Raw genomic sequence first — 27,489 nt, 5'->3', positions numbered from 1 at the left:
TGCTCTTGGGTCTGGATACAAACCGTAACAACAGACAAGTTTTCTGTTCGCTCGTTCGTACATTGTTCTCCACTCCTGTGCTGATTGTGAATATTCTTTATTAGAGCGTCAGACTCTCTTTACTGCTTTAGTAACGTCTGTTGACCTAAATTGGGATTGTTGAGAAAGTCAGGAGTTCATGTGTGAACATGTTTATGAAAACTTGCACAAATAGAACTCCCTGACGTACTTATTACTATTTTTCCATCGTCGGGTCTTCCATCATATTTCCTTGTAAACATCCTCCCACCTGTTCCTCTGGTAAATCCTTGTGCATCAGGGTGAACAATGGGTTTACGCAATCATGAACTTGAACAAACTTGTAAAAGTGAAAGGGATGTGGTAATCCCAACAGGATGTTAAAATAGACTCTTGTGCAATTTCACTGTTTTAACAGAGGAAGGCTGTGTGGAGGGCTGGGTGATGCAGTCGCGTTGCACATGGGGAGGGATTTCCTCTCTTTAACACCTGTTGAGTGAGTGGGAGAAACATGAGAGTAAAAATCGTTGCAATCCCCTGAGCTGGTTCACACGGATTTGGAAATGTTCGCTTCAGGAAAAAAAAGTTAACTTGTATGTAAAAATGTTTACTTGTATAAAAAATCCACACACGGAAATGAATTTCATGTCACAAATGGGGGGAAAAAATGTGAACCTGTAGAGTTAAAATTTGAACCCAAAGAAAATATTCACACATGCATGATCTGAATGTGAAGTCACAGAAAAAATATTCACAAATGTGTAGACTGATATTTACACAAATAAAATGACAGCTGCAAACTTGTAATCCAACATTTACTCACGTTTTTTTTATTACTCGTGCCTATTATCATTTACAACCACAACTCTGCGGTTACAACTTCTCAAATCTGCCGCTACAACTTCACAAACTACTTTTCTCGTGTGAATCTGCGCTGCTTGACTTTTGCAACACATTTTGCAAGTAGTCTGTAGCAAAACAAATTTGTACTTGTAAAAATGCCCCCCTCCCCCTCCCCCTCCCCCTCCCTCCTCCCCTTGCTCTACTGGCTGCTGCATTGTTATCAGCCAGCAATGTCTGTTGACATAGTAAGGCCACTTTTATCATTTAATTCAGTAGATATATCTTACTTATTGGTCCTTTAAGGTGATATTATGAAAGCAACAAGTATAGATGGTTTAGAGCAGGGATGGGCAACTTTGGTCACAGCGTGACGTTTACTAAAAGCTTCTTCTCATGAAAGTTCCTAAGAAAAGTATCGGCTATGAGTATGAATAGAGCCAGGATTGTTCACCACACCTGACAACACCAAACATCTCCACTGTGTTTAAATGATGTTAGGGAGAAAGTATGTTAGACTACAGAGCACCACCTTAAAAAAATTGGAGAATCACTCAACGGTCTTTTTGCATCAGAAAATTACAAACCCATGAGTCACTTTCTTCCGTTATCAGTGGCTAACTAATCAAACTAAACACTCAGGCAATTTCAAGCTGAACTTTTCTGTAATATGCTGAAAGATTTCTGTTACATGACTTTCTGATTTTAGCCACAATGTGTTTTCTTTGTTTTATCTCAGTGTGACACCCAAGAGTATGTGAAAACAGATATATGTACAAGTCTCTTAGGGCGCACTCACACTAGGCCCAGTTGTCACGTTTATTGGTGCAAGAGGTCCCAGTTTGTAGATATGCTTTTTCAATGATGTAGCACACTTTTACAAATGTTTGTAAATTATTCTGCAGACGCCCAAGATATGGTTCGCAGACTCCTGGGGGTCCTGGGACCCCACTTTGAGAATCACTGCCTGACGTTACGTTGCAATCTGTTCTGAATAATATCTGCCTCTAGACAAAACCAGAAATCTTTCTTTTGTTAGTCAAAAGAAAGTGAAGTTTTAAAAGAAATCTTAGAAAGACTCTGTTCATCAGTGCTGCGTTTGTGGGTATTAAAGAACCAGACGACCATATTTCTGTAACACACATGCATGTTTATTGCACATCAAACCAGCGGCCAAAAAGTGAAGAGTCACCTCATTTTAAAGATCCTCTTTCAGTCGTGTAACAGCACACCAAATGAAAAACATCAAATCAACGGGAAAACACAGCTCATTGAAACAACTGTAGGCAGAAGTCCTGAATATATTCATACAAACAATCATTCAATACATTTATTATTCAATACATTTCCAGAATATTTTCTCGTCTAGTTGTAATTACTCGCCTCCGTACACATATACCGGGGCACATAACCAATTACAAGATTAAAAGTCTTAATCTGTCATTTAGCGTCGGGCGCTGTTGCTTCATCCACCATTTTCCTTTTTACGCCATGTCCTGCCTTCAAGACCGCGTCCCCTCCCATTCCACAAACAGTCTCCTGCATGTGCAAACAAGTTGGGAAGGTTTCAGGGGCGACCTGTCCGGACATTTTCAGGAGTGCTCGTCTGAAACGGTCTTCATTTATGCATTACTGGCTCTCAAAAAAAACAAGATGGCGGCTGTCAAAATGCAAGACCGGAGGATTCAAAAGATCAGTCGACAAACCAACGGGTGTTTTTTTCTTACATGCAGTCTGAGTGTGTTCACATGGACTTGAGCATCCCGGTTTTGATCAAGTTTTTAAAGTAGTTAGTTTTTGTGTTTGTGCATATAAACATGATATCCTGATGCTACCTAGAAAACATGCAATATGTGAGCCCGGTTTGTGACGGCTGCAGACTTCCTGCACAGGCGTGGCCTCAGCCAAGAGACGCATCAGCAAATCAAATATCCTTGTGACAACTAGAGCGTCTTACTTCTGCAGCGTCGAAGACACTGAGTTTGTCTTTCCTGTTACTGGAAATGAGGTGGATATGAGATATCTGCAACGCCATGTTGACATTTAATAGTGCTAAACCTGCTATAAGCCACAGTGGTCGCAAAAAATAAACATCACAAGCACCAGCACTAATCAGTAACCAGAATACCAGTATTCATTATGTGCACAGGGATGTGAATAAGCAGGTTTCTCTGAGTGCATGTAAACACCACATCCTGAAGATGATCAGAACCGGGGGGACCTTGAGTCCATGTGAACACACTCAACACACTGGTTGTTACAGACTCAGAGACAGGAAGCAGAATCTGCTCAGAAACGTTATCTAAAAGGAATCTATAGGTAACATGAGAGTCTAAACGTTTAACGGATTGAATCTTCTCTGGCGTTCTGGGGGATATTTTGACCTGCCGGTGTTTCTACAGGAAAGATCAGGATCACAAAAACATTCAGTATCAGCCTCTGAAAATCAGAGATATCCTCGCTAGAGTCGTTCTAACAAGTACAGTTCTATTTTTAGCATTTTAGTAGGGGAAATCACAGTGGCGGATTCCCTCTGAAAACCATTACACACTGATGACTCACACATACTGAACCGGAGGTTAACCATCTAAATAAACACTTTACGATTTACATCATCTATCTAAAGTCACACATAAGCACGTATTTAGTCCTGCGAGTCTCCAATTGCTCACAGGCTGATGAGTCAGTTTCTAAACTCTAGTGAAATGATTGCATCAAACGATTTTCCTGTTGTGTTAAACTCTTACACCCAAAACAAGGACACACCAGTCACAAGTCGGGCAAGGTCTTCTTCTGTGGAAACCGGGGGACGCTTTAACCTTTTTGTCTTGTTTCTCTGTCAGGCTGCTAAGTGTATCTAACTCAGTCACCGAGATCACAAGATCAAGAAAGCAAACAAGCTGTGAATCTGCAGAACTTTCCTGCTCCAGTCGAAATGTCACGCTCCTGTGATTCATACGTCAACAATGCCACTTTCTGTTTCACATGACTGTTGCTGCATTTATTGCAACACAGCGTTAAGTATGACAAACTTTCCGTTTTTGTCACTATTGCAAATGTTTTGCATGTGCATGATGTTTGTTCGGAACAAAAATAGGAAAAATATTTGTAATGGCGTGATTTGAAAGAGTCAGAGCGATGGAAAATTATTTGCATTCATGTATTCAGGCTGTTTGGACACTTTCCATTGTGTAAAATGATGTGTCGACAAAGCCTATCAGGGTTTAGATTCCTGCCCTCCTAATGTTTAATCCTTAACAGTCGATCCAAACTCCATCGACAGAACATGCATTTTCAAAGTTTTCTATATTTTTGATCGCTTTATTCAAAGAGGACATATTATCCCCCTTCTCCACCTTTTCAAACAGTCCCCTGTGGTCTAAATGAAACATCTGTGCTGTGCTTTGGTCAAAATATAACATGAATCAAGCACCAGAGGAGGTTTGTGACCCTGTATAAACCAGCTCTCTCAGAATGCTCCGTTTTGGTGTGTGTGTCTCTTTAAATGCAATAAGCCCCCCCTGAGTTTTCCCGGTAGACATCACTCCTCTGTAGCGAGAATAAAAATGGCAGACCTGCTCAAAAGTTTTGTTCTAGGCTGGGGGTGGAGTCCATTGGTGGAGTTATCAGGGGAGGGGAGGAGATTTTTTTTTACCAGAATCCCACTGTGACATCACAAGGAGATCATATTTGAAACAGAGCATTTTTCTCTGTGTTGTAAGACTTATGGAGACCACAAAGGACTGGATGGGTTTATTTCACATTTTGTGGGTCAGTAGACACTCAGGTTACCCAAATATATGTTCAGAAACACTAGAAGTGGATTTTTCATAATATGCCCCCTTTAAACTGAACCTTCCCTCAGGGATTAAGAAAGCATGTCTTGTGAATGTCCTCTCTAACCTCGCTTTCTCCGCAGCCTTTTGTCTTTCTTGTCCTGTTAAGCAGGGCGGCGAGTGGTTACAGGTAACTGTGGCATTTGAGCTGAGCTTTCTCTGCCATCCTCTGGGAGACGTGGAATACCTCCGGCGCCGGTGAAGTGCGTTGAGAGTCAGTACACACAGGGGAGCCTGGAGAGGCGTTTGATTGGTACTTCCCATCTGGATCTCTTGGCTGTGATAAGTCAGAGTTTTTTCAGTGGCTAGAGATGACGGCTCTTTTTTCAGTGCACATGATTTATTGATTAACTATCGCTCACCCTTCATTTAAACACTCAGCTCAGGATTCGTTTAAAAAAACAAAATGATCTTTGACCAGCACTCACTCGATTTACTGAATAAACTGCAGGATTATTGCTTAGTGCGGTAAACGCGTCATATTTTAGGGTGTTTCCACACCGCTAGATCGTTTGCTCTGGTCTGAATCATGAACCCATTTCTTCCTTTGCTGTATAATTACCTCTGGTTTGGTCTGTGTTCACTTGGGGACATTTACAAGCAGACTGTGTTTGATGCTAGTCGACTCCTGATTGGCTGTGGCTGCTCTAAAGACACTTTATGATTTCTAAATAGACAGACAACTACGCAGACTGATGTCGGCTCTGCTCATCGCTTTTTGTATTGTTTGCATTCATCACTGTAAGCAAACAATACAGTTTGAGAATAATAATATGGTTGATGTTCTGGAGTCGCGGAAGCTGCTCATGGAGACCGTTCAGGAGAAGGAGCACGTTGATGCTCCTGAACCAGGACCTGCTCATCCACCCAGACTGTTTGTGAAGCTCTGTCAGGTCTGCCTGTGGTCTTAAGTGTTTAGTGATGATGAACAGAGAGGATCCACGGTGGTTACTTCCTGCAGTTAGGTCTTGATCTAGGTCGCTTCATGTTCTTACTACGAACAAACCACACCAGAGTCTGAAAATGAGCAGACAGAGAGCCACCTTTCTAAGCGGTCTCAGTACAGTTGTTTGATCTGCACCAGGGTTTGATTGACAGCTTTCAGGCCAGAGGAAACGAGCCGCACTAACATGGCTAGCGGACTTGAGTTTGTTTTGACAAAACCAAACAGGTTTTGTGTGAAAACACCTGCAGACCGTGTCCTAACAGCACGCAAGCCTTATATATAGCGTTGCATCGTGCATGATCACACGCAGACTGTCCACACTGCGTCCATTAAATGTTTCACTCTCTGCTATGTGGATTTCGGTTTCCCCCGTGCATACAGAATTAAATCTAATGCTTTTATTTTGAAGGTGGACAAACTGAAGTGTGGTGCTTGTTATTGATGAGCTGTTTACTCAAATCACAACACAGAGATTCGTCAATAAACAGCCAAAAAAAATTTTTTTTTTCCCCGGTGTTGACACGAGTCACAGCTCTACATTTCAACCGTGATGTGGATATTATTAATGCAACGTTATCTCCACTTTGTACAACAAGCTAACGAGCTTTGACGATAGAGAAAACAAGTGCCAGTGCCCCCTCCTTTCTCGTTTGTTGCCCGTCTACGTGAGCGACAGAAAGGCGGGCCACGTCGTGCTGCGTTAGGACACTCCTATAGGCAACACTGGACGGCATGCCGTTAGTCATTCACATTTCAATTGTAAAGCAGATCCAAGAAGTTCCAGATCGATTGGTTTAAATAATCGGGGTGAAAGCTCCCAGATCTCTGAGATCACTCTGGTTACCAAAACCTTCCACAAAATGTACGCCCAAACCACGACAATAACCCTGAAGTCATATTAAAGAGGAATAATGCACTAGTAGACGAAACGGGGTTGTGATGTTTGAAAGCCGAAAATAAAACGAAACAAAAATCGACATGAAATCAGTTTGACATGAAAACAACGAATATGCATTGTTAGCAGGTTGAGGAAGTGTCGCAGGAACTGTTGTCAAAACAATCCCACTCTGAGCACACACACATTAACCGCAACGAGACAACAATCTGTGAAGATGTCGAATGACCCGAAAACATTACTAACACAGTCACCAGAGTTTAATTCCACTTTCCCACATTTCTCATCTGTTTTTTAGGAACAGGTTTGCATAAGTGTTCGTTTTGTTCATGTGTGTGTGTGTGTGTGTGTGTGTGTGTGTGTGTGTGTGTGTCTTGATGTTTGGTCCATTAACTCAGCAGTTCTAGGTAGGTGACAGGAACTTTGCCTTTGTCGTTCCCACGCTCTCCGATCAACCAATCAGGGTCCATTCCCAGTACGGTGTAGACGGTGATTAGCTGCGGAGACGGAAACAGCAAAGACGTAAAATGTTATCAGGCATCGGGTCATAAAAATGTTGGACCCCGAAATAAAAAAAAAAGAAGTTGAAGAGGAAAGCATAGAGGAAGTTAGTGATAACCTCCAGCTCATGTTTGACATTTGAATCTTTTCCTTCCTCCCTCCCACTCCTCTGTCTGATCATAACTCTTTGTGAGAAATGCTCTTTTCCTGACCTAATGTTCTACTCTGACTCATTCTCCTGTGCTTCCTGACCCCCTCCCCAGGGATCCAGTCTATCCAGTGTAAATGTGTCTCTGAGTCATGACTGTCTACAATGAGTGAGAAGCTCGAGTCACGCTGGCTGTGTTGTTGTCAGAGCCGTGTTTACATGGACGGGACGGCCGGCTCCTCCCCTTGTGTATAAAAGCTGTTTTAGTCAAGGACTAGAGAGAAGAAGAAGAACATACTCACTGATTATTTGGATGTTAGTAAGAGTTTTTAGATCACGCTCATTCTGTGTCAGTTTACATGCAATGTGAAGCTACGAGCTAACTAAAGAGCGCTAACATTAGCAATGCTAACACAACAATGCAGCTCAAGCAAAGGATGATTTAGCCTGCTGCTTGTGCTTAATGGTGCGTTTTTAAACATAACTCCTTTGTGTGACCTCGAGTGGAGAGCGGGTTGGAGGTATGTCGCTGGAGGAGAGCAGAGGCTTCAGAATGGAGGAGGCGTGGCCTAACAGCAGTTTGTTTTGGTTTCATGCTGGATCAAGAAGTCACACATCCTTCCTTTAACAAGCGTAAATGTATCTGACACGTTCTGTCTTTAATTAATCAAAATGAAACGCTTTATTTTGACAGCCGTAGTCTTCGGTTTACAAATCACCTGCTGCTGTTTACGGCTCAAACATTCGCATCAATGTTTAAGTGTTACTCATCTGTGTAACTTTCACTGCTGGTTATTCATATCCCTGTCCACATGAGATGAGCGCTTTAACTTCACAATGTTTTAGGACTCTTTTCTTTTGTCTTACGCCTTTGACATTAAAGTGAAATCACTTCAAGGCCTTCATGCACAGGAAGAAAGAGTACAGCTCAGTATAAGTTTCTTTGATTGTAGACGTGGGAAAGTTATTTGAAGACAGTTTCAGAAGAAATGTAAGCGTGTCCTGTAAAGAGGGCATCCTGCATAGAACAGTTGGGTTAGACAACGAGTCGAATAAAATCAGCTAAATGTCTGCATCCTGGGGAGTCTCAAGTCTCATGGTCAGGTATTGCTCAGATAAACAGTACCACGTATGTTCCTGTGACTCACAAGTTTCTCACCTCATCAGCCAGGAGGGAGAGCTCGCTGACATCGTGAGCGTCGTAGTCATACAGGACTTTGGCCTTTCTGGCTCCTGTGACTGGGAGCTGCATTTGTTCCATGGTCGGCGTTCTTGGCTTTTGGTTAGATGAGGAGGAGGAGGAGGAGGAGACCGCAGCCCCGATGGATGGTCCAGACAGGAAGGCTGAGGAGACGGGGTTTGGGCAGATGGCAGCGGACGCAGGGCCGCTGACAGAATTAGCACATCTGCGTTGGAATCACAAGACACATTAAAGTTGTGAAATGGTGCATTTAGTTTCCAGTCCAGAGTTGTTGTTTTTTTTAGCTGTTTGTGTAAACGACGTGTGATATTGATCTGCTGCAGATGTTAGACATACGAGTGAAAATCATGAAAGGTCCAGAGAATTGTGGACGTGGTGGGTGAGGAAGAAACACATCTGGAGATAGATTTTGTTTGCAGTTCGTTTGCGTTCATGGAGAACCTTGCTGTAGGTCTGATTAGCTCATGTCTCGAGCGAGACGCACTTGAACGCTTTGATCCACCCAGACTGTTTGTGAAGCTCTGTCAGGTCTGCCTGTGGTCTTAAGTGTTTAGTGATGATGAACAGAGAGGATCCACGGTGGTTACTTCCTGCAGTTAGGTCTTGATCTAGGTCGCTTCATGTTCTTACTACGAACAAACCACACCAGAGTCTGAAAATGAGCAGACAGAGAGCCACCTTTCTAAGCGGTCTCAGTACAGTTGTTTGATCTGCACCAGGGTTTGATTGACAGCTTTCAGACCAGAGGAAACGAGCCGCACTAACATGGCTAGCGGACTTGAGTTTGTTTTGACAAAACCAAACAGGTTTTGTGTGAACGCTTTGATGGCTCATCGTGTCTTGATTGGATGAAGGATAAGAGTTATTCACAATAAAGCACGTACATGACCTGATTGACAAACGGGGCGCGGTGTAATAGTTTCGTCAGCCTGTCATTAGGTTGACTGAAAGTTGGACTGAGACAGCATTTCCAGCATGGAAAATCAAATGCGAAATTGCGAAAACATATTACGCACTTCCAGCTTCGTGAGCTGCAGAATATGGTCTGCGGTCTAACCTTTGTGGTGTAATTAAAAACACATGTTTAACATTCTTTTAAAATGTGCCAAACCTCCTTTGCCGTAAATTACACTTTCATACAGTATGTCTGAAAAGATGACGCAGTGATCGTTCACCTGCTGAGCTCCCGCTGGAGGTCCTGCATGTAGTGATGACACTGGGCATAGTAAGTCGCCTGAGCCTCCGCAAAGTCCTGCAAACAACGCAGGTGGTTGAGCTGTGGGGAATAAAGAAAAGACAGACACATGATGAATACATTCTCCAGCCGTATATAAAGAAGGTTTGATATATTTCCTTCAGATGAAGAGCTTGTGTGTTAAGATTTTAACCTGACGATCGGGGGACGCTCTGATTTGAAATCGTGAATATTAAACGTGTTCAATATTTACAGAAATCCTGTTGTGTGGGGGAGAATAGCCAATCAGGAAGCAAGCTGACTGAAGCAGACGGAACCACAACTAACGTAACCATGGCGACTAAAGCAAACGAAAAACATAAAGTTAGATGGACGTCATTAATTCAGGATCAACTTGTTAATTTGTGGCAACACCACGAGTGTTTATACTGGCTCTAATTCAAAATACGTCCCCACTGACGTAAATGACTGCAACCCATTTTCTTTCTGACTCATCCTGAGCTTTTTGTCTTCATACGTTTCATATGTTGGAACAGATGACACCTTGTTGATTTGTGGCAACAACTCAAGTCGTTATGCAACGTGTCTCTAAAAACAAACCACATTCCAACTGACGAGGAAACAAGGTGGACCAAAGTGTTTTTGGTAATGGATGTACCAACTAACAGCTAGCCACATTTAGCTTGACAGTTTACTCTTAAAATCGAGATTGAGCGCTCGAGATGACGTTTGCTATTTGGTTGTCTAGACATCGCTCTATTTTGTATCCGTCTGGTACCTGTGACTACCAGTTCACCAGAACTGTTAGTCACTCATGAAGATGCTAATTGTTGTGTTGCTCTCACATGGGTGCTGCTGATCCCCTCCAGCAGCAGTCTGGTGACCTCGGCCTGCCGGTCGAACTCTGTCTGAGCAACACGGAGTTCATGTTCTGCCTGTTGATGGATCAAAGCACAGGAAGGAGGTATTTAGAAATGCTGCAGGAGTGCATAGAGGGGTCCTCGCTAATTAAACACACATATGAAGGACCCTAATCCCTAATCGGTCAGGTGCTAATATATATATATTCATTCTTATTACAAAAACATAAATCCTCCTCCTCTACACTTTTCTTCACATGTATTGTTGTTCTGAGATAAAATGCATTTCATTGTGTGGAGAATATACAGTGTGTGTGAGAGGTCCAGAATTCATTTATTCACGCACGCACACACCCACGCACACGCATAAGCACACACACACCAGTAGCAGGGGTACTTACTTTGTCTACTTCCTCACTCAGAAGCTGAGAGGAGCAGCGTGAGGAGAGAAAGAAGCCGTCATAAACCAAACTTAGACTCAAGATCACGTTTCACCAATAAACTACAAACTCTATCAATGAACTACAAAATCGACGCTCGGATCACAGGACAGTTTGAAACACTCCACATGTGGATTAAACACTCAAAACATTTCTTTCTAACAGTTTAATTTAAAGGAAACAAAACAGTGCTAACATGTCGTGTTTGTAGTGACTGAAACATTTATCTTAAATATTTTACCGTAGACAATCATGAAAGTTTAACATTCAAAGCAGCTCTGCTCTCATTTAGTTCATTCAAAACTTTGTTCCATGCGGATTTTGAAATCTGCACAAATACTGGCATTTAAACCATCAGCAGCATTTTCTCATTTAAATAAAAAAGCATGATATTAAATATGTGAAACTCAAATCTGCAACATGATGCATGATTCAGAGACGCTTCTGTAATTACTGACGTTTAAAGAGAGTTTATTTGGTGAGTGATCAGAACTGCAGATTAAAAGCTGAACCTGCTCTTTCTGTAAGTATTGACATAGTCTGTTGTGATTTTTTCTTGTCTCACAGCTGCTGTCATTGGCCGAACGCCTGGAACCTTTACTCTACATTCTGCAGATGTGACTGACTATCGTATTACGCCCCCTTGTGTTTAATAAAGGTTATCATGACACGAGGCATCCTTCCTGCACGGCACTTAAATATTTAAACATACTTATTTTAAAACTGCATTGAAATTTGAACAAGCTTTTTTTTCCTTTACCCCTTTCTCTTTTTACCTCTTAATTTTGTGATATTTCCTAGGAGATTCCAAAAAACATCAGAGTAGATTCATGTTAAAGGTCACATATTCTCCACCTCTTCAACCAGTTTAAATAAGTCTCAGAGCTCCTCAAAACATGTGTGTGAAGTTTCTTGTTCTAAATTCACTCTGATCCTGTATTTGATCATACCTATAAACCCCTGTATTTCAGCCCTGCTCAGAACAGGCTGTTTCTGTGTCTGTACCTTTAAATATGTAAATGAGCTGTGTCTGACCACACCCCTCTCTGGAAGGACTTGGGTGTACTCTGTCTTTCTCACTCCATGTCCTATTATTTATGGTGAGAAGGCAGACTCAGAGGGCAGAACAAACACCTAGCTGTGGGAGTGTCACCCACCTGGGGGAGGGGTTACTGCCCTTTGTGATGTCATGAATGGAAAATCTCCACACGGCCTGTTTGAGCACACATTTTCTGAAAAGTGGAGCAGGCAGAAGACAGAGAGGATGGACTTTTCTCATCATTGGGGGGGATTTGTAGACAGACTAGAGACACATATTAGTGTCAGTGGAGAGAGAAATCACAACACAATGATTGAGGTTGTCTGTGAAGTCCGACGTTTTGGTGACAGAACCAATGAGACTGGTTGTGGGAGGCGCTTGTTGCCAGGGCGAAAAACATGATCAAGTGTAATTCATAATATGTGACCTTTAACTAAATTGGGCTAAACTACCAGGGCTTGTAAAAACTAAACCACACACGTAATCCCAAGAGACAGACTAGAGGAGTTAACACCTTAAAAAACTATCATGTTTGTCACTGTTTTGGGCACATTTTTACAACCTTGCCCTCCTCGGACACATTGGGTTCAGCCGTCAAATCCCAGCTCTCCCAGCCGCTCTGCAGCTTTTAAATCACAGAGCCGACACAAAGAAACACACATCACACATTTCAACACCTTCCAACGACATAGAAGTGTTCTGGAGGAGATAATCAACCCCAGTCTGTTCCCACATTCTCTTTGCTCAGTGTCAGGAAATAAATGATTTCAAATATAAAACATGCACTAAAAAGTAACAGAGGAGTGTCGGTCATGCAGCAGCCGTTGTCGTAGAGACAGGACGGACGTGCAGCACTTTTCTTCTCAGTGCACAAACGCTTCATTCAAGCGCTTCCGAGCGCACAGCAAGTGCTTTTCTGCACGGAAAAAAATGCTAGGTGGACACGGGGCCTAAATGGATATAAACTGTTTGTCGAGTAAGTTTTGGTGCATTTAGGCCACCGTACCTCTCTCTCTATATATTCTGTGATTTGCTCCAGTGTGAAATGAACTCTGTCGTGTCGTTCCTTCAGAACACACACAGGTAAAGTTTGAGCTTTCAGGCAATTCAAACAACAAAAACATAAACATGCACAAACATGCTTGAGTCCTCAGTTTAATATGAACGTCACAGACATCATGCAGCACGGCTGTTAACACGGCCTGACGAGCCTCGCTAGGAGAACTGGACGTTTTTTGATTTTTGAAATTTTACAGCTGATTGTGTCGGATTCTTGTCGTGTGAACAAAATACTCCCACCAGTCTGAGATCGAGACAAGACCAAGTCAAAATTACGGTGGCCGGTTGAAGTCAAACGCTCAGCAACTGATGAAACGACATGCATATAGAAAATACATATAGACATCCAGCAAAGGGACTCATCCCATAGCTGCTGCAACGAGGACTTTAGCCTCTGTTCATGTGAGAAAGAGGTGTGATTCATATTGTCATGTTTTAACTCATCGTTTGTCATTCAGCGTTCATGCTTAGCCTTAAAAGCTAATCCTCTAATGCTATACCCCTGCTAGCTTGTCAGCCCGGCTTGATTTCCCACGTTTTTGTTTCGGGCATGACTCTTACCGCAGATGCACTGGCAGACAGAACATAATTTCGAGGCCGTGTCTCCTGAAAATCGGGTGCAGCCTAAAAAACGAGAGGCAGGGAGGAGGGAGGAGACACATGTTGCACAGTCATGCAGTCACAATCATTGAGCAGAAAAAACGTAAATAATGAAAAAGTTAGCCAGAAGCAGAGCAGCATAAAGAGACACATAGAGAAGCAGCAAACAGCAGAAACATTGAACACATTCAGAGCAGAGTGCTGTTAGTCTTTGTTTGTAATTAAAACATATAGAAACACTATTTTATCTGTTTTTTACTGCAGTATTTAAAGGAGCAACATGTAAGATGTGTAGTAAATTAAATGATAAAGGTATCTTACTATATGATCAGACATTAATGAAACATGCTATGTTGAAGTGCTGGCTTCTCTGACAACAATGCAGCAGCCAGTATGTCCTCCTTCTAACTTTAGATTCTGGTCCTGAATGATCTGGATTTGTTTGGACCAGAGAAGGTAGGCGGTTTTAAGACACCCCCACACGGCCGTTTTGGATGCCCCTCGGTTTGCCAGATATGAGAGCAGTTATCAGGTCAAACCAACAGCTGTTGCAGCGATGGAAGCAGCAAGAGAAGTGGTTCAGATAGAAGTGATTGTACCCGACCTAAAAAGCCTCTGCATGTTTCTAATAAGCTCCACGAGCAGAAACGTGCTCAAACTAGGATCAATATTGGAGATGATTTTGAAAAATGGAGAGAGGTTAGAACACAGAAAGGTTTACAGACCGATGCAGAGCTGGATAAACACTGAAGCTTCAGTGTCCACCACATGGTGACCTGTGTGAGCATCGACTCTAGAGAGGAGGGGGCGGGGGGAGACAGCTCTCTACAATGTTTTGTATTCAGACTGCAGTACCCATTTTAAACACTAGGGGTCAGAGTTACATATTGCTCCTTTAAGTACAATAAAACACAGGACATTGCATCTATTAGTCAGTGTAAGGCGTAAAGAATCTCTTACTGAGGTTCAGAAACATGTACCAAGCACTGCAGACAGAATCTGAATATTTTTTTTTTAATTGTTATGGGGATATTTCGTCAGAGTGGTCATACGACAAAAAAAAAAAAAAAAACTTGATGCAAAACAAAACAACTGCTGACGTTTCTATAAAGAGGGAGACCTAATGATTTCTGTTCCCTGACATGTGTGATATTTATAACGTTATATCTGATGATGTTTGTGTTTATTTAAAGCTTTTTCCACTGAAAAAGCTTTAAATAAACCGAAAAGAGTTTCATTAAAGTCCTTAAGAGAAGCAGAAGAAGAGTCTCACCGCTGCCTTGGCTTCAGCCTGCTTTGCTTTTTTCACTCGAGCTTTGCAGATGTCGAGATCGAGGCGACGGTTCTCCAGAAGTCGCCGCTCTTTCTGCAGAGCATGAATGAATGAATGAATCATTATGTGAGGATCCGCTGCAGGGAACAAATAAGGGCCTGGTTGTTCAGAAGTCATCTGATTAAAGCTCCCAGATTGAAAACAGGAAGTTCAAATTTCCAGTTTGTTTTGTTCAAAACTTTGGAGTAGGATTTTGATTTAAGAATTGGGATTTTCAGATTTAGAGGAACTTCATGTAAGACAACAGATGAGGTCAAACAACAGAACACTTTTACAACAATGTTTAAACTTGAACTGCTAAATGGCTGCAGGAAGAGAGATTGAAAAATAATAAATTAATACTCATGAAATATTTCACCAAGTAGCATCAACATCAAACATAAAATATTTTATTAATAGCAGAGGTGAGGATCTTTCAGTTAGTGTGGGTTTTGGCGCCCCCCTATGGACAAAGTATGTAGAGCATAGTCTCATTTAGAGAACTGTTTATCTTTAAAGGTCTGTGTCTGGATCAGTTTAATCCAATCCAGTTTTTCTTTGCATAAAATCCAAATCCTTTTGAACAACCAGGTCCTGGAAACACACGAGATCTATTCTGCTACCACAAGGAAACATCCGAGGTGCCATCCTCCTCCTCACTGTAGTGGTGATAACACAAAGAGTGGTAAATGAGTGAGTGAGTGAGTGAGTGAGTGAGCGAGTGAGTGAGCGAGCGAGTGAGTGATAGAGTGAGTGAGCGAGTGAGCGAGCGAGTGAGCGAGTGAGCGAGTGAGCGAGCGAGTGTGTGAGTGAGTGAGAGAGTGAGTGAGTGAGCGAGCGAGCGAGAGAGCGAGAGAGCGAGAGAGCGAGTGAGCGAGTGAGTGAGAGAGTGAGAGAGTGAGCGAGCGAGTGAGTGAGAGAGTGAGTGAGTGAGCGAGCGAGCGAGAGAGCGAGAGAGCGAGTGAGTGAGAGAGCGAGCGAGCGAGTGAGTGAGTGAGCGAGCGAGCGAGTGAGTGAGAGAGTGAGAGAGTGAGTGAGCGAGTGAGTGAGTGAGCGAGCGAGTGAGAGAGTGAGAGTGAGTGAGCGAGCGTGAGAGAGCAAGTGAGTGATAGAGTGAGTGAGTGAGTGAGTGAGTGAGTGAGTGATAGAGTGAGTGAGTGAGTGAGTGAGAGAGAGAGAGAGTGAGAGAGTGAGTGAGTGAGCGAGTGAGAGAGAACGAGTGAGTGAGTGAGAGAGAGAGTGAGTGAGTGAGAGAGTAAGTGAGAGAGTGAGAGAGTGATAGAGTGAGTGAGTGATTGAGTGAGAGAGCGAGTGAGTGAGTGAGTGAGAGAGCGAGTGAGTGAGAGAGAGAGCGAGTGAGTGAGCGAGTGAGCGAGAGAGAGAGAGAGTGAGAGAGCGAGTGAGAGAGAACGAGTGAGTGAGAGAGAGAGTGAGTGAGTGAGTGAGTGAGCGAGTGAGAGAGTGAGTGAGTGAGTGAGAGAGAGAGCAAGTGAGTGAGTGAGTGAGCGAGTGAGCGAGTGAGTGAGCGAGTGAGAGAGTGAGTGAGCGAGAGAGAGAGCGAGTGAGTGAGAGAGAGAGCGAGTGAGAGAGTGAGAGAGTGAGAGAGAGAGCGAGTGAGTGAGAGAGAGAGCGAGTGAGTGAGTGAGAGAGAGAGCGAGTGAGAGAGTGAGTGAGTGAGAGAGAGAGTGAGTGAGAGAGAGAGCGAGTGAGTGAGCGAGTGAGCGAGTGAGAGAGTGAGAGTCAGACTTACAGAAATGGTCCTCCAGTCTCCCTCCAGGAAGTTGCGGAGTGGAGTGAGGAAAGTTGTCGCGGAGGTGTGGAGGAGCTCCCGCTCGGCTCCTCCCAGTCTCTTCTGATATTCTCCCACGGTGATCAGAGTGCTGCCTGCAGGAGACAAACACACAAACGTTCAGCTCACCTTACAGGGATCACTAAGCTGTGCTCATTATTTAGGGAAGACGTAATCATATAACAGAAATGCTTTCAAAGTGTGATGAACTGCAGCGTCTTCACTTTTCGCTTCATCTTCTTTACTGACCGTACGGTGTCTCTGGACCGAATTCCGCGGCGGCGTCCAGCATGTACTGTCCCAGCAGCTCTGCGTTGGTGGCCTTGGAGGGAAGCTTCTTGTCCAGCTTATCGTAGATGTACTCTTCTATTCGAGCGCCTGGAGGACGAGTGAGACAGACAGTTACAGGTGTAACATTCATCATTTAAACTGTGGCATTACCTACAGAGAAATTTAAGGATTAGATTTATTGCGCTTGAACTCTTTCTAAAGACTTGAAACATTTGGAGGTCGACAGTTTGTGTTCAACTCATCATGAATAAATGGTGACCAAGGAGGGATTTAAAGATTTTATCTCAAGTCTTTGTAAAGGTTTTTATTTAGTTGCTTTTTGAGTCTTTACTTAGAGACATAGGAGAGAGGATAGAGTCAGAAATCAGAGTGAGAGATAGATAGAGAGAGAGAGTGGGCAATGACATGTGGTACAGGAGCCACATGTCAAACTCAAACCAGTGTCGGCCTCCTTTGAGGACTTCAGCCTCCGCACATGGAGCATGTGCACTAACCACTAGGCTGCCGGCGTCCTCATGTATTTATACAACATGATTTTTGTTTTTCTGCTGTAGCGGTGCATTCATGTGGTGTCGGACATTTCTGAGTGTCCGAGTTGTAAAACGCACATGAACGTCTGCTCAGAACAACTACTCGGAAACTCGGAGAAGAATTAGATGCCCGACTTGACGTCAGAATCGTCATCACGAGGGGGAAAATATGTTTTGTTATTGTTAACATACTTTTGATCAATTCAAGTAATGCACATCAACTTTTTACTCAAATATAACTCTTAACAGTTACATTCCACTGATCTTCTTCATAGCATCAATGCTGTTTTGTGCCATTGTTACAACATTCAGACTTTCTGAACTGAAATCATGTTAACAATGTCATCGCATTTTCTTCTCACATTGTACGTTCCTCATGTTCTGATATGCTCTTATTGTTTGGTGATATCATGTTACAGGTTTAAACTCTAGACAGTCACTGCGTCTGAAGCTAGCTGTGGTACGATGCATCAAATGGGAACAGGTATGTTTAATGTTGAACACGGCCCCTTTATAAATAAAATAATTAAAATGATCTGTGACGGTTCTAGAGGAGCTTCAGAGAATTCACACATTGTTTTTCTTTCAAAGCATTCTGGGTAATGACTCACCTGTGTGATCGACTGGAGCGTGAAGGGTTAAAAAAAAAAAATACACAGAGCAACTGTTAGACAAGAAAATATCAAACAAAGAAAATATTCACCATTCTTCTGTCAGTTCTATTAAAGGTCAAGGCAGGAGGACCGTGTGGCAGTCTAAAGGTGTTACACTTTCTTTAGCTTCATTATAAAAGCTGACAAAGCAAATTAAAACGACAGATGTTTATAAGAAACACACACGTGTTGATTCAGTCTGCTGCCTTTTAAATGAGTGACGCATGTTACATTTCAAAATTACAACATGTTGTGTCAACTGCTGGTTTGATTTTTATTTTAAAGATCTGTACATGTATGAAGGTATGTTTGCTTAGGGCTCTTTCACTATGGAGTCCCAGAGGTGACAAATATTCTGCAACCTTTATAAGTCAGTGTATTTTTTATTAAAATGACTAAATGCTCTAATACTGTAATTGACATGTAATTGACCCATCTGTCACATAACTGCATTTTTCTTACTATCATGTTACTTCAGTATCTTTTGCACTATTCACCACTGCACTGTTTCATATTTAGTCATGTAAATATTAGTCTTTTCTTATTATGTTTATTGTTGATATTTAATGTTGTACCTGTACATAAGAGAGCACAGTTCACCAAAGTTAAATTCCTTGTGTGTGTAAGCATACCTGGCCAATAAATCTGATCTGATTCTGATTCTAAATGCATTTTTCCCTCTTAACACATTCAAATGTGACTCATTAGAAAGTGATGAACATTATTCGTTTCTCCTAGGACTCGGTTTGGTTTGCTGATTGGTCGACAAGAGATGTATCTCCTGGTTTGAAGGTCAGATAAATGTTTTTTATTCTCTTACTCGGGTTGGGCTGCAGCAGCACTTCTGTCTGTCTCAGGATCTTCTCGGTCCAGTTCTTGGTGCCGTCCCCTCGACTGATCAGGTTCTCTAAGTGGGCGTCCAGCTCCGTCTTCTCAGCCTGACCGAGCTTCTCCTCTGTGAACTGAGACACAAAGACAAGACCCTGAGTGAACACAGCAGGCACAGGTATAAACAAACGTATACTGCAGCAGTTTTCAGTTAAGTGCAGCAAAACAGCTGCTAGCATGTCTGTAGACTCTTAAAGGTCACATATTATACTAGATTCTCTTCCCCATGTTTCTCTAACACTAATATGTGTCTCTAGTCTGTCAAACCCCCCAATGATGAGAAAAGTCCATCCTCTCCGTCTTCTGCCTGCTCCACTTTTCAGAAAATGTGTGCTCAAACAGGCCGTTTGGAGATTTTCCCTTCATGACATCACAAAGGGCAGTAGCCCCTCCCCCTGGTGGGTGACACTCCCACAGCTAGGTGTTTGTTCTGCCCTCTGAGTCTGCCTTCTCACCGTAAACAATAGGACATGGAGCGAGAAAGCCTGAGACACCCAAGTCCTTCCAGAGAGGGGGCGTGGTCAGACACCGCTCATTTACATATTTAAAGGTACAGACACAGAAACAGCCTGTTCTGAGCAGAGCTGAAATAGAGGGGTTTATAGTCATGATCAAATACAGGATCAGAGTGGATTTAGAACAAGAAACTTCACACACGGTTTGAGGAGCTCTGAGCCGCCTTGTATATTGTCTGCAGGAAAGTCAGAGTGAGCTGATGTGAGAACACAGCAGGATATAATCAAGAGAATTCACCTCCAGGGGGTGGGAGGGGGTGGTCACATTTATTATCTAGCGCATTATCTGGTGCAAGACCACAGACTGTCTGCACACAACGACAGATCTCCGAGCACATAATTAAATTGTTTTCTGTTCTCAGCCTTGATGGGGATTCTGTCACAGTCTGTCATGAATAACATCTGCAGGGATGTACACTCTGCTGTCAGATTGTTATTTTCCCATGAGCCATGACACAGATCATAATACCTACCTGCTGGTTAGTAGTGTAACCTGTGACAGGCCGGACTACAGTCTCTACAGTCTCTTTCTTTTTAGCTTCATCCGTCATCGTCCTCTTCTTCTGAGCCTCGGACGTTGTATCAAACAGTACAGAGACGGGCTAACTGGCAGCTTTGTTGCAAAAGGCTGCTGTGTGAATTAGTGCAGTAAAGCTGAACGCTCTTCTCTTGCAATGACCTCAGCCCGCTGCCAAAGTTACATAGAACGCTGCCCGGGCGCTCTGTGGACATGCTCTTCATGTTTACAGATCGCCCCTGAATGCACTCTTCAAATTCAGTCATCCTTAATTTTACCATCATGAACCAAAACCAACAATAAAGCAACCACCATCATCCTCTAAACATCCAACATTTACAAGCTGGTGAAAGTAAAGCTTTGTGTCTGTTAATGCAAATCATTCCCACCAATTATTCCCACCAACAGCTAAATCCAAACAGTACAGATTATGATGAAGTCACCCACTTCTGCTGCAAATGTTGTCATTTATTTCTGAAGCTAAAAAAAAAAAATCCCACGACCATCTGTGGTATCAAATCGAGCCGTCAGACTTCATCCAACTTCCTGTCAGGTTTTCATGTCAGACAGACAGCAGGAAGCAGCCAGCTGAACTTTTAACACGCACAGATGAGTAAGACATTCATCATCACTGTCACATAACAGGAAGGAACAACTCAGACGTACAGCAGCTTCTTGGATGAGATCGGATGACACAACAAACCTCGGAGTTATTGACATTAAAAAGAATTCAGGAGGGAATACAGGAGACGGACAGAGTCAATCTAATGCTGGATTACCAGGCCTCTCAGTCTGGACCCTCAGGGACCCTCTGCTTCATCCTGCGGTAATTGGTTTGTTGGAATATGATTAACCTTTTATCCCCTAGAGTCCAGCCCAGAGAAAACCAGCATCACAAACTGGAGGCAAGGTGAAAACTAACAGCCATGTGAAGCAGAGTATGAAAGAAATAAAAAATAAACACACAATGTCTGACTTCAGCCAAGCCAGACAGTCAAACAGTATAAAAAAAGGTTTGATGCTTTGTGAATAAATCAGTGAAACCATCAAAACTCATAGATTTTGGATAGAATTTGAGCATAAAGGTGTAACAGCTTCAAGCATCAACGTATGCTCTTACATAGACTCTCTTCTCCCAGCACTGTGGGGGGCCTCCAACCTGCGTTTATCACACTCGTCTGACGCTTCTTCCTCTTTTTCCCCGTTTCCTTTTTCTCTTCTATAGATGGATAATTACCCTTCATTGACACATTTTGTTTTTCACAGCAATAATGCATGAGTCCCTTAAGCAGAGCAATGAGAGGGAGTGCTGTCAGATGGGGACCCATTGGGGAGGTTTCCTGCTGTCCTTGGCCCAAATTTTGGGCCACTGCTGTGATTTAAGTTTGTGAGCCCTCAATGGCCCCCTACTTGTCTGTGGCCCCAAGCAATTGCCTACCTCTCCTGTTGACAAGCAGCGCCTCTGCTGACAGATAAACAATGCATCTGACAGCTGAATTAATTAATGAATCCCGTTGCTCCTCTTGTTGTTTACAGCTCGCTGCACGAAACAATCGTAAAATCGTATCTTTTTTAAGGAGGTTTGGCGAATCAATGACATGAAAATACACATTACATGCGCTTGTTGGCGTGTTATGAGACCGCGGAATTTCTGAATGACTCCTGCTGAGTCGTGACTGACGTAGGTTTGTTTCTCCTTTCTTCTTGCACCTCGTAATACAGGAGGAATTACTAAATGCATACTTTTTTTACATGGGGTTTGGTTTGGTGTGAAGTTTCCTAAAGCACGAATGTGCAGGTTAGGCATGAATAATGTAGGCTGTGTGAGTGTCGCTGCTGTCACATGGGTGAGCCACTCGAGCACAGCCCATCAATAATAGATGGAGGCTTGGACAGACCTTTATCGGCTTACAGCGCTGGCAGTCCTCAGACAAACACACAACATAGAAACACCCGATTTCTCCCTTTTTAATGTCAATTAAAACACCTCGCAGTATGGGATGCTGCATGCATCAAACAGCAGGCCTCGCAGCAGGGTGACAGTAAATGCATCCACATAATCAGGAGCAGGCTGCTCGGTGTGCGGCTGCAGGAATGCCCCGCAGATCATTTGCGTGTAGATTTACCTGCACAGCGCGTGTGAAGAAGACCCCCGCATCGGAAGCCAGTTTTTTGACGTTGAAATCCATGGTGTGGTGCTGGTCTGAGCTGAGCATTCAGGCGGGCCGGGCTCTTGATTGTCCCCGCAGAGGGAATCCTCCGGATCAGCTGAGATGATGTAGCAGCAGACGCAGGATCGTTAATCCGCTTCATAGAGGATCGGAAATCTGCTCTCCGCCCTGCGTTTAAAGAGACAACAACACGTCCAAGCAGCTCACGACAACCCCCCCTGACATCTTGCAGCATGCAGTTACCACCATACTGTATTTATATACGTCAAATGTTACGTAATGAATCACAATGATGAGCCAGAATTTCACAATTTATCCACTTTATTAATTGCAGATGTCCTTATTTTAATTAAATATTGATTGTATCCTTCCTTCTCAAGTGTTGGTGTGAGGGAGAGATAATGCTCTGAAGCTCGGGCAGAAAGGTAAAATAACTTGTTATGATGGCACATGATAAAACCAATTAAAGGGAGAAGATAATTTGTCCTAGGACTATTCCTTGGTGTATGCCACAAAAAGTAAAGTCTGTGAGCAGAGGTAGAAGTTTAAATATAAGGAGATTTCTGAGGCTCTAGGAAGATTTAAGTGTTTTAAATACAATGTAGCTCCATTGTCACAAACTGTGGTTCCCTTACTCACCATTGTACTTTATATTCTAAAATCAACATGGACTGCTTTAAGTAAACGCTGGCTCGGATATTATCTTAATTTAAAAAAGCTATTGTGGGAATGATTCCAGACTACCTTTCGTCCTGTAGTGATTCTAGACTCGGTTGTGGCCCGAAGCAAAAACTCACAACTCACAGACCCAGTGTTCATTATGTTATAAATAATCTGACACCAATAGTAACTTTTAAGGGGACATATTATGAAGAATCCACTTGTACAGTGTTTTTTAACATATATTTGGTTAACCTGAGTGTCTACTGACCCACAAAATGTGAAATAAACCCATCCAGTCCTTTGTTTGTGGTCTGCATAAGTCTTACAACACAGAGAAAAATGCTCCGTTTCAAAATTGCTCTCCTTGTGATGTCACAGTGGGATTCTGGTAAAAAAAAAATCTCCTCCCCTCCCCTGGTATCTCCACCCATGGACTCTACCTCCAGCCTAGAGCAAAACTTTTGCGCAGGTCGGCCATTTTTATTCTTGCTAGCGAAGGAGTGATGTCTATGGGGAAAACTCAGGGGGGTCATTGCATTTAAAGAGACACACACACCAAAACGGAGTGTTCTGAGAGAGCTGGTTTATACAGGGTCACAATCCTCCTCTGGTGCTTGATTCATGTTATATTTTGACCAAAGCACAGCAGATGTTTCATTTAGACCACTGGGGACTGTTTGAAAAGGTGGAGAAGGGGATAATATGTCCTGTTCAATACACAAACTTAAGTTTGCATTGGAATATTGTGACAATTAGCAGCACAACAACGTGAGTAATGTCAGATGGGGCCCTCAATACTAATTTAAAGTTTGTTAGCCCTGAGCGCTGGCACCCTGCTGGGCTGGGGCCTTAAGCAGTTGCCCGCCTTGCCTGTTGAAGCAGCGCCTCTGCTTTCCTCTCTTTTAGTTCTGAAGGATGAATCCACAAACCTTCACTTGTGGACTTTGCTCCCAAAGTTAGAACTGAGTTCGAAAAGTAAGCCTTTAGGTTTTCTGCACCTTTTGATTGGAAAAACTTGCAGTCTGATTTTAAACTGCAAAACTTCATTAGTTGAGAACCCAACCTGTCTGCATTCAGCTGATGATTTTCTTATTATGAAACGTATACTGTATGAGTTTGATTGTTTTTGTTGTAATCGCTCTTCTTGGCCCCTTGTCTACCTTAAAGAGATCTCTGATCTCAAAGGGACTAACCTGGATAAATAAAGGCTTACATAAAACATGTTTAGATGTTTGTCTGGTCTTGTTGTGTTGAGTGAGTGGTGAGGACAGCGGAAAAGATCATTGGGACTCCACTTCCTCCCATTCAGGAGATCGCAAAGATCCGCTGTCTGACCAGGGCTCAGAAAATCAGCAGAGACACCTCCCACCCCCACCAAGAACTGTTTTCGCTGCTGGACTCTGGAAAGAGGTTCCGCAGCCTCCGAAGCAGAACTTCCAGGTTCTGTAACAGCTTCTTCCCACAGGCCATAAGACTTTTGAACAGGAAAAAATAATCCCTCCATTCCCCCTCAAACCCCCACACAGGACTACCTCACTGGACTGTAAAACACAATATATCGTGCAATATATTTATCTGTATAGTATTTTTACTCATAGTTTTTCTTTTTATATCTATTTATATCTGCACCTTATTTTTATTTTTTATATGTAAATACATGCTGCTGTTTTTATCCTGCACTACAACGGGCCAAATGCAACGAAATTTCGTTCTTATCTGCACTGTAAAGTACAAGTTTGAATGACAATAAAGAACGTCTAAGTCTAAGTCTAAGTCTAAGTTAATGTGTAAATTAAAAATAAAGTATTAAAACGGTTTAAGTATTCAAATGAAAATATATTCTAGGATGTTGACTGGTTTCCTGATTATTTATCACAGCTCTTAATAAGACAGAAGACAGAACAAAGTCACTTTTTTTGTTTTTACCACTCCATCTTTATTGCTTATTCATTTCTTTACACTAACGACCTGGTACTATTTAGATCAGGAAAAACTGGAACCCCATAATGTTTGGATCAAACATTCCTCACTCCATTTTGGATTACACTTATCAGCAGTTACAAAAGAAGTGTGACAGATGACATTAGTGAAGACAGACAGCAGTTCTCCTGAAGCACAAACACCTTTATAAATTAAAAAAAATTAACCCCCCCCTCTGACAGTAGCTTCCTGCTGTCTCTGACATTCAGGACTTGATTTCTTCCTGGAAAAACACAAACTTAAACATTCAATGACTTCAAATCAGAGAGAAAAGCTGACGGAGAAATACCCAAGAATCTTGAATCAAACACGAGCGAGATTTTGTTCTGATCACGTGAAAGTGTGAAATCCTCTTGACACCATCACGTCTGACCTCTGGACAGTAACATGAAGTTAGTCTCTAATAATAAAACTTTCATCTCACACCATCACTGCCTAGGAAATGTTTAATGTCCACCATGACTGTGAAAAACAGATGTGGACCAATCACACAATGAAAATCTGTACATGAGAACCAGGAAATCAAGCTAGTGGGTGAACCAGAAATATCCGATATGAGAGCGCTTTAAGAAAACCAGTGAACGTAATCCTTAAAGGGGAGGTCTGCTAGTTTTAATCTGGGCTCTTTGTTTCTCATATGTTAGGGTTTAATATGATGAAGAAGTGCAAACTGTTTTTGAATTGCTCCTTCAGATTGCTTCCTTTAAAAGTTGTTTTATTGTGTCTGACATCATGACTGAGAGGATCCCTGCAGAGGTAGACCTTTGTGTTACAGAGGAAGACGATCCTGTTACATCACTCTTTCAAACTCACCTGCTGGTCTACCGCTGCGTCGACTTATTAGCGTTGTTGTGTTAATGTGTGCTACATCGATTTTCTATTTGATTTTAGTGTTGGAGTCGAGACCACACTGACCGAGACCGAGACATACCCAGCACTAGGGTGCTCTGAGACCGAGACAAGACCAAGACCATAAATATCACAGAAAAATCATCTTCTGTGCAGGGGGCGTGTCACTCTCTTTAGACCGTAAAACCAGGAAGGTTGCAGACGTAACCGGGGGATAAAAATCAAACTACAAATGAATTCAAAGGGGCGTTTTGTCAGTGGTGGTCTTGACTGGTCTTGATTTAAATCTGGAGTCCGCCCAGTCCAAGACCGAGACAAGACCGAGTAAAAATGCTTTTGATTCTGAGACGAGACCAAGACCTATTTAGAGTGCTTCAAAACTATTTGATTCTAATTTTATAAAACAAAAAAAACAACAGCCCTTTCAAGGTTGCAATAACACAACAGCGCTGTGGAGGAGGTCTTTGTACTTTGACACTGATTACACCGTGGCGTAATTTTGGTGTTCCCGGCTGTGATATCACATGACATCACGGCGTTGCAGAAGCACAACGAGAACACAAAAAGCGGCAGCTCCACAAACTGTACAGACACACTCACCACCTTCTCGCAGTGATCCCGTCCCACCACTGTAACGCCTCTGTGTACTACCCCGGATGCTTAGAAGGGGGACGAATTGGTCCCACCATAACGCCTCTGTGACATTCAAACTGTAGGCGAGGCTTAACAGCAGTGTAAATATCCTGACTCAAACTGGTCATTTAAATAAAATGGCTAACAGCACAAACAAGTTAGGCAACTGAGGTAACGGGAGACCAGCAACTACCACGATCTACCAAATTCTGTCAATGGAGCCTGGTGACGTTGAAGAGATGTAACAGCTGTTTGTGATAAAAACAATCGTCTTCCTCTTTAACAGAGAGCTCCCTCTCTGCAGGGATCCTTTCTGTCCTGATGTCACACATTTTGAATAACAACCTGAGCCTGTGAGGGACAAAAACAACATGTGCCCCAAAGGATTACGTTGCAGCGCTGAAGCTCTGTATTCAAACAATTCAAAATCATTAAATCCCTATAATATGTTGAAACAGGGGATTAAAAATAGAGGAACTCCCCTTAAACTGTAGTAGACTCTGATGACACAATGTGGTTCCTGTGCAATATTTTACAGGTGCAGGAGAAACGGTGCTGCATGTTCATTTGTGTGCATGATGTTGAAGGTTACTGGCTGTCCCAGGTTTAGGAGTACAGTGAATTAAATTTAGTGACTGAAAGCTTCTCACACCAACGGCATCATCCAAATCCTGTTACTGTTCTAATCATCAGCACCGCATGAGGCAGAGTGAGTCTTTAATCCCCCGCTCTGACTGCTCATTCAACCTCATTAAAGTCGTTTATTAAAGTCAGATTTAAATAGAAATGACACGATGATCTTACAGGTAACCACGGTAACACCAACATAAAAACGTTTTAATCAAAAGTGCTCGTTGATTTAATGGAATTAAAGTCTGTAACAATTTTGATGACGGCTAGATTCTGATTTTATTTTTGTTTACAGGAGAATCGTTTCAACTGTAACCCTGTGTGACCTTTCAGCCTGGGACTAAAACTCGTAGTTGGACTTTAAAAATAATGTTTCCTTACTCTTGATCCTTGTTCATTCTGTGTCTTCAGCATAATGAACATAAACATGAAACCTCCGTTATTTATTGTGTATAACTGTAAATGTCCTGGTGAATAATTTAACCGTCCT

At 42.6% G+C, this 27,489-nt stretch overlaps 1 protein-coding gene across 6 annotated transcripts; it reads right to left on the bottom strand.

The window, feature by feature from the left end:
* Positions 1-1,987: 1,987 nt before the first annotated feature.
* On the bottom strand, positions 1,988-22,354 carry sh3glb2b (SH3-domain GRB2-like endophilin B2b). Of its 6 annotated transcripts, none has more exons than XM_065965993.1 (12): positions 22,200-22,354; positions 18,974-19,115; positions 16,929-17,057; positions 16,641-16,774; positions 14,852-14,944; positions 13,540-13,602; positions 12,482-12,544; positions 10,842-10,865; positions 10,426-10,515; positions 9,561-9,661; positions 8,333-8,590; positions 1,988-7,032 (listed from the first exon to the last, which is right to left on the bottom strand). In XM_065965993.1, exons 1-12 carry the CDS (start codon positions 22,287-22,289, stop codon positions 7,029-7,031), a joined length of 1,191 nt encoding a protein of 396 aa, XP_065822065.1. In that variant the 5' UTR covers positions 22,290-22,354; the 3' UTR covers positions 1,988-7,028. The 6 variants fall into 6 exon arrangements, with proteins under 6 accessions (XP_065822065.1, XP_065822063.1, XP_020495725.1 ...); XM_065965991.1 differs by having other exon boundaries at positions 8,344-8,590; XM_020640069.3 differs by lacking the exon at positions 12,482-12,544 and having other exon boundaries at positions 8,344-8,590.
* Between the last annotated feature and the right edge of the window lie 5,135 nt (positions 22,355-27,489).

This window comes from Labrus bergylta, chromosome 17 (genome assembly GCF_963930695.1).
Source record: "Labrus bergylta chromosome 17, fLabBer1.1, whole genome shotgun sequence".
NCBI classification, from domain to species: domain Eukaryota; kingdom Metazoa; phylum Chordata; class Actinopteri; order Labriformes; family Labridae; genus Labrus; species Labrus bergylta.
The sequence above is the reverse complement of the archived record's forward strand: the minus strand, read 5'-3'. Positions and strand labels throughout refer to the sequence as shown.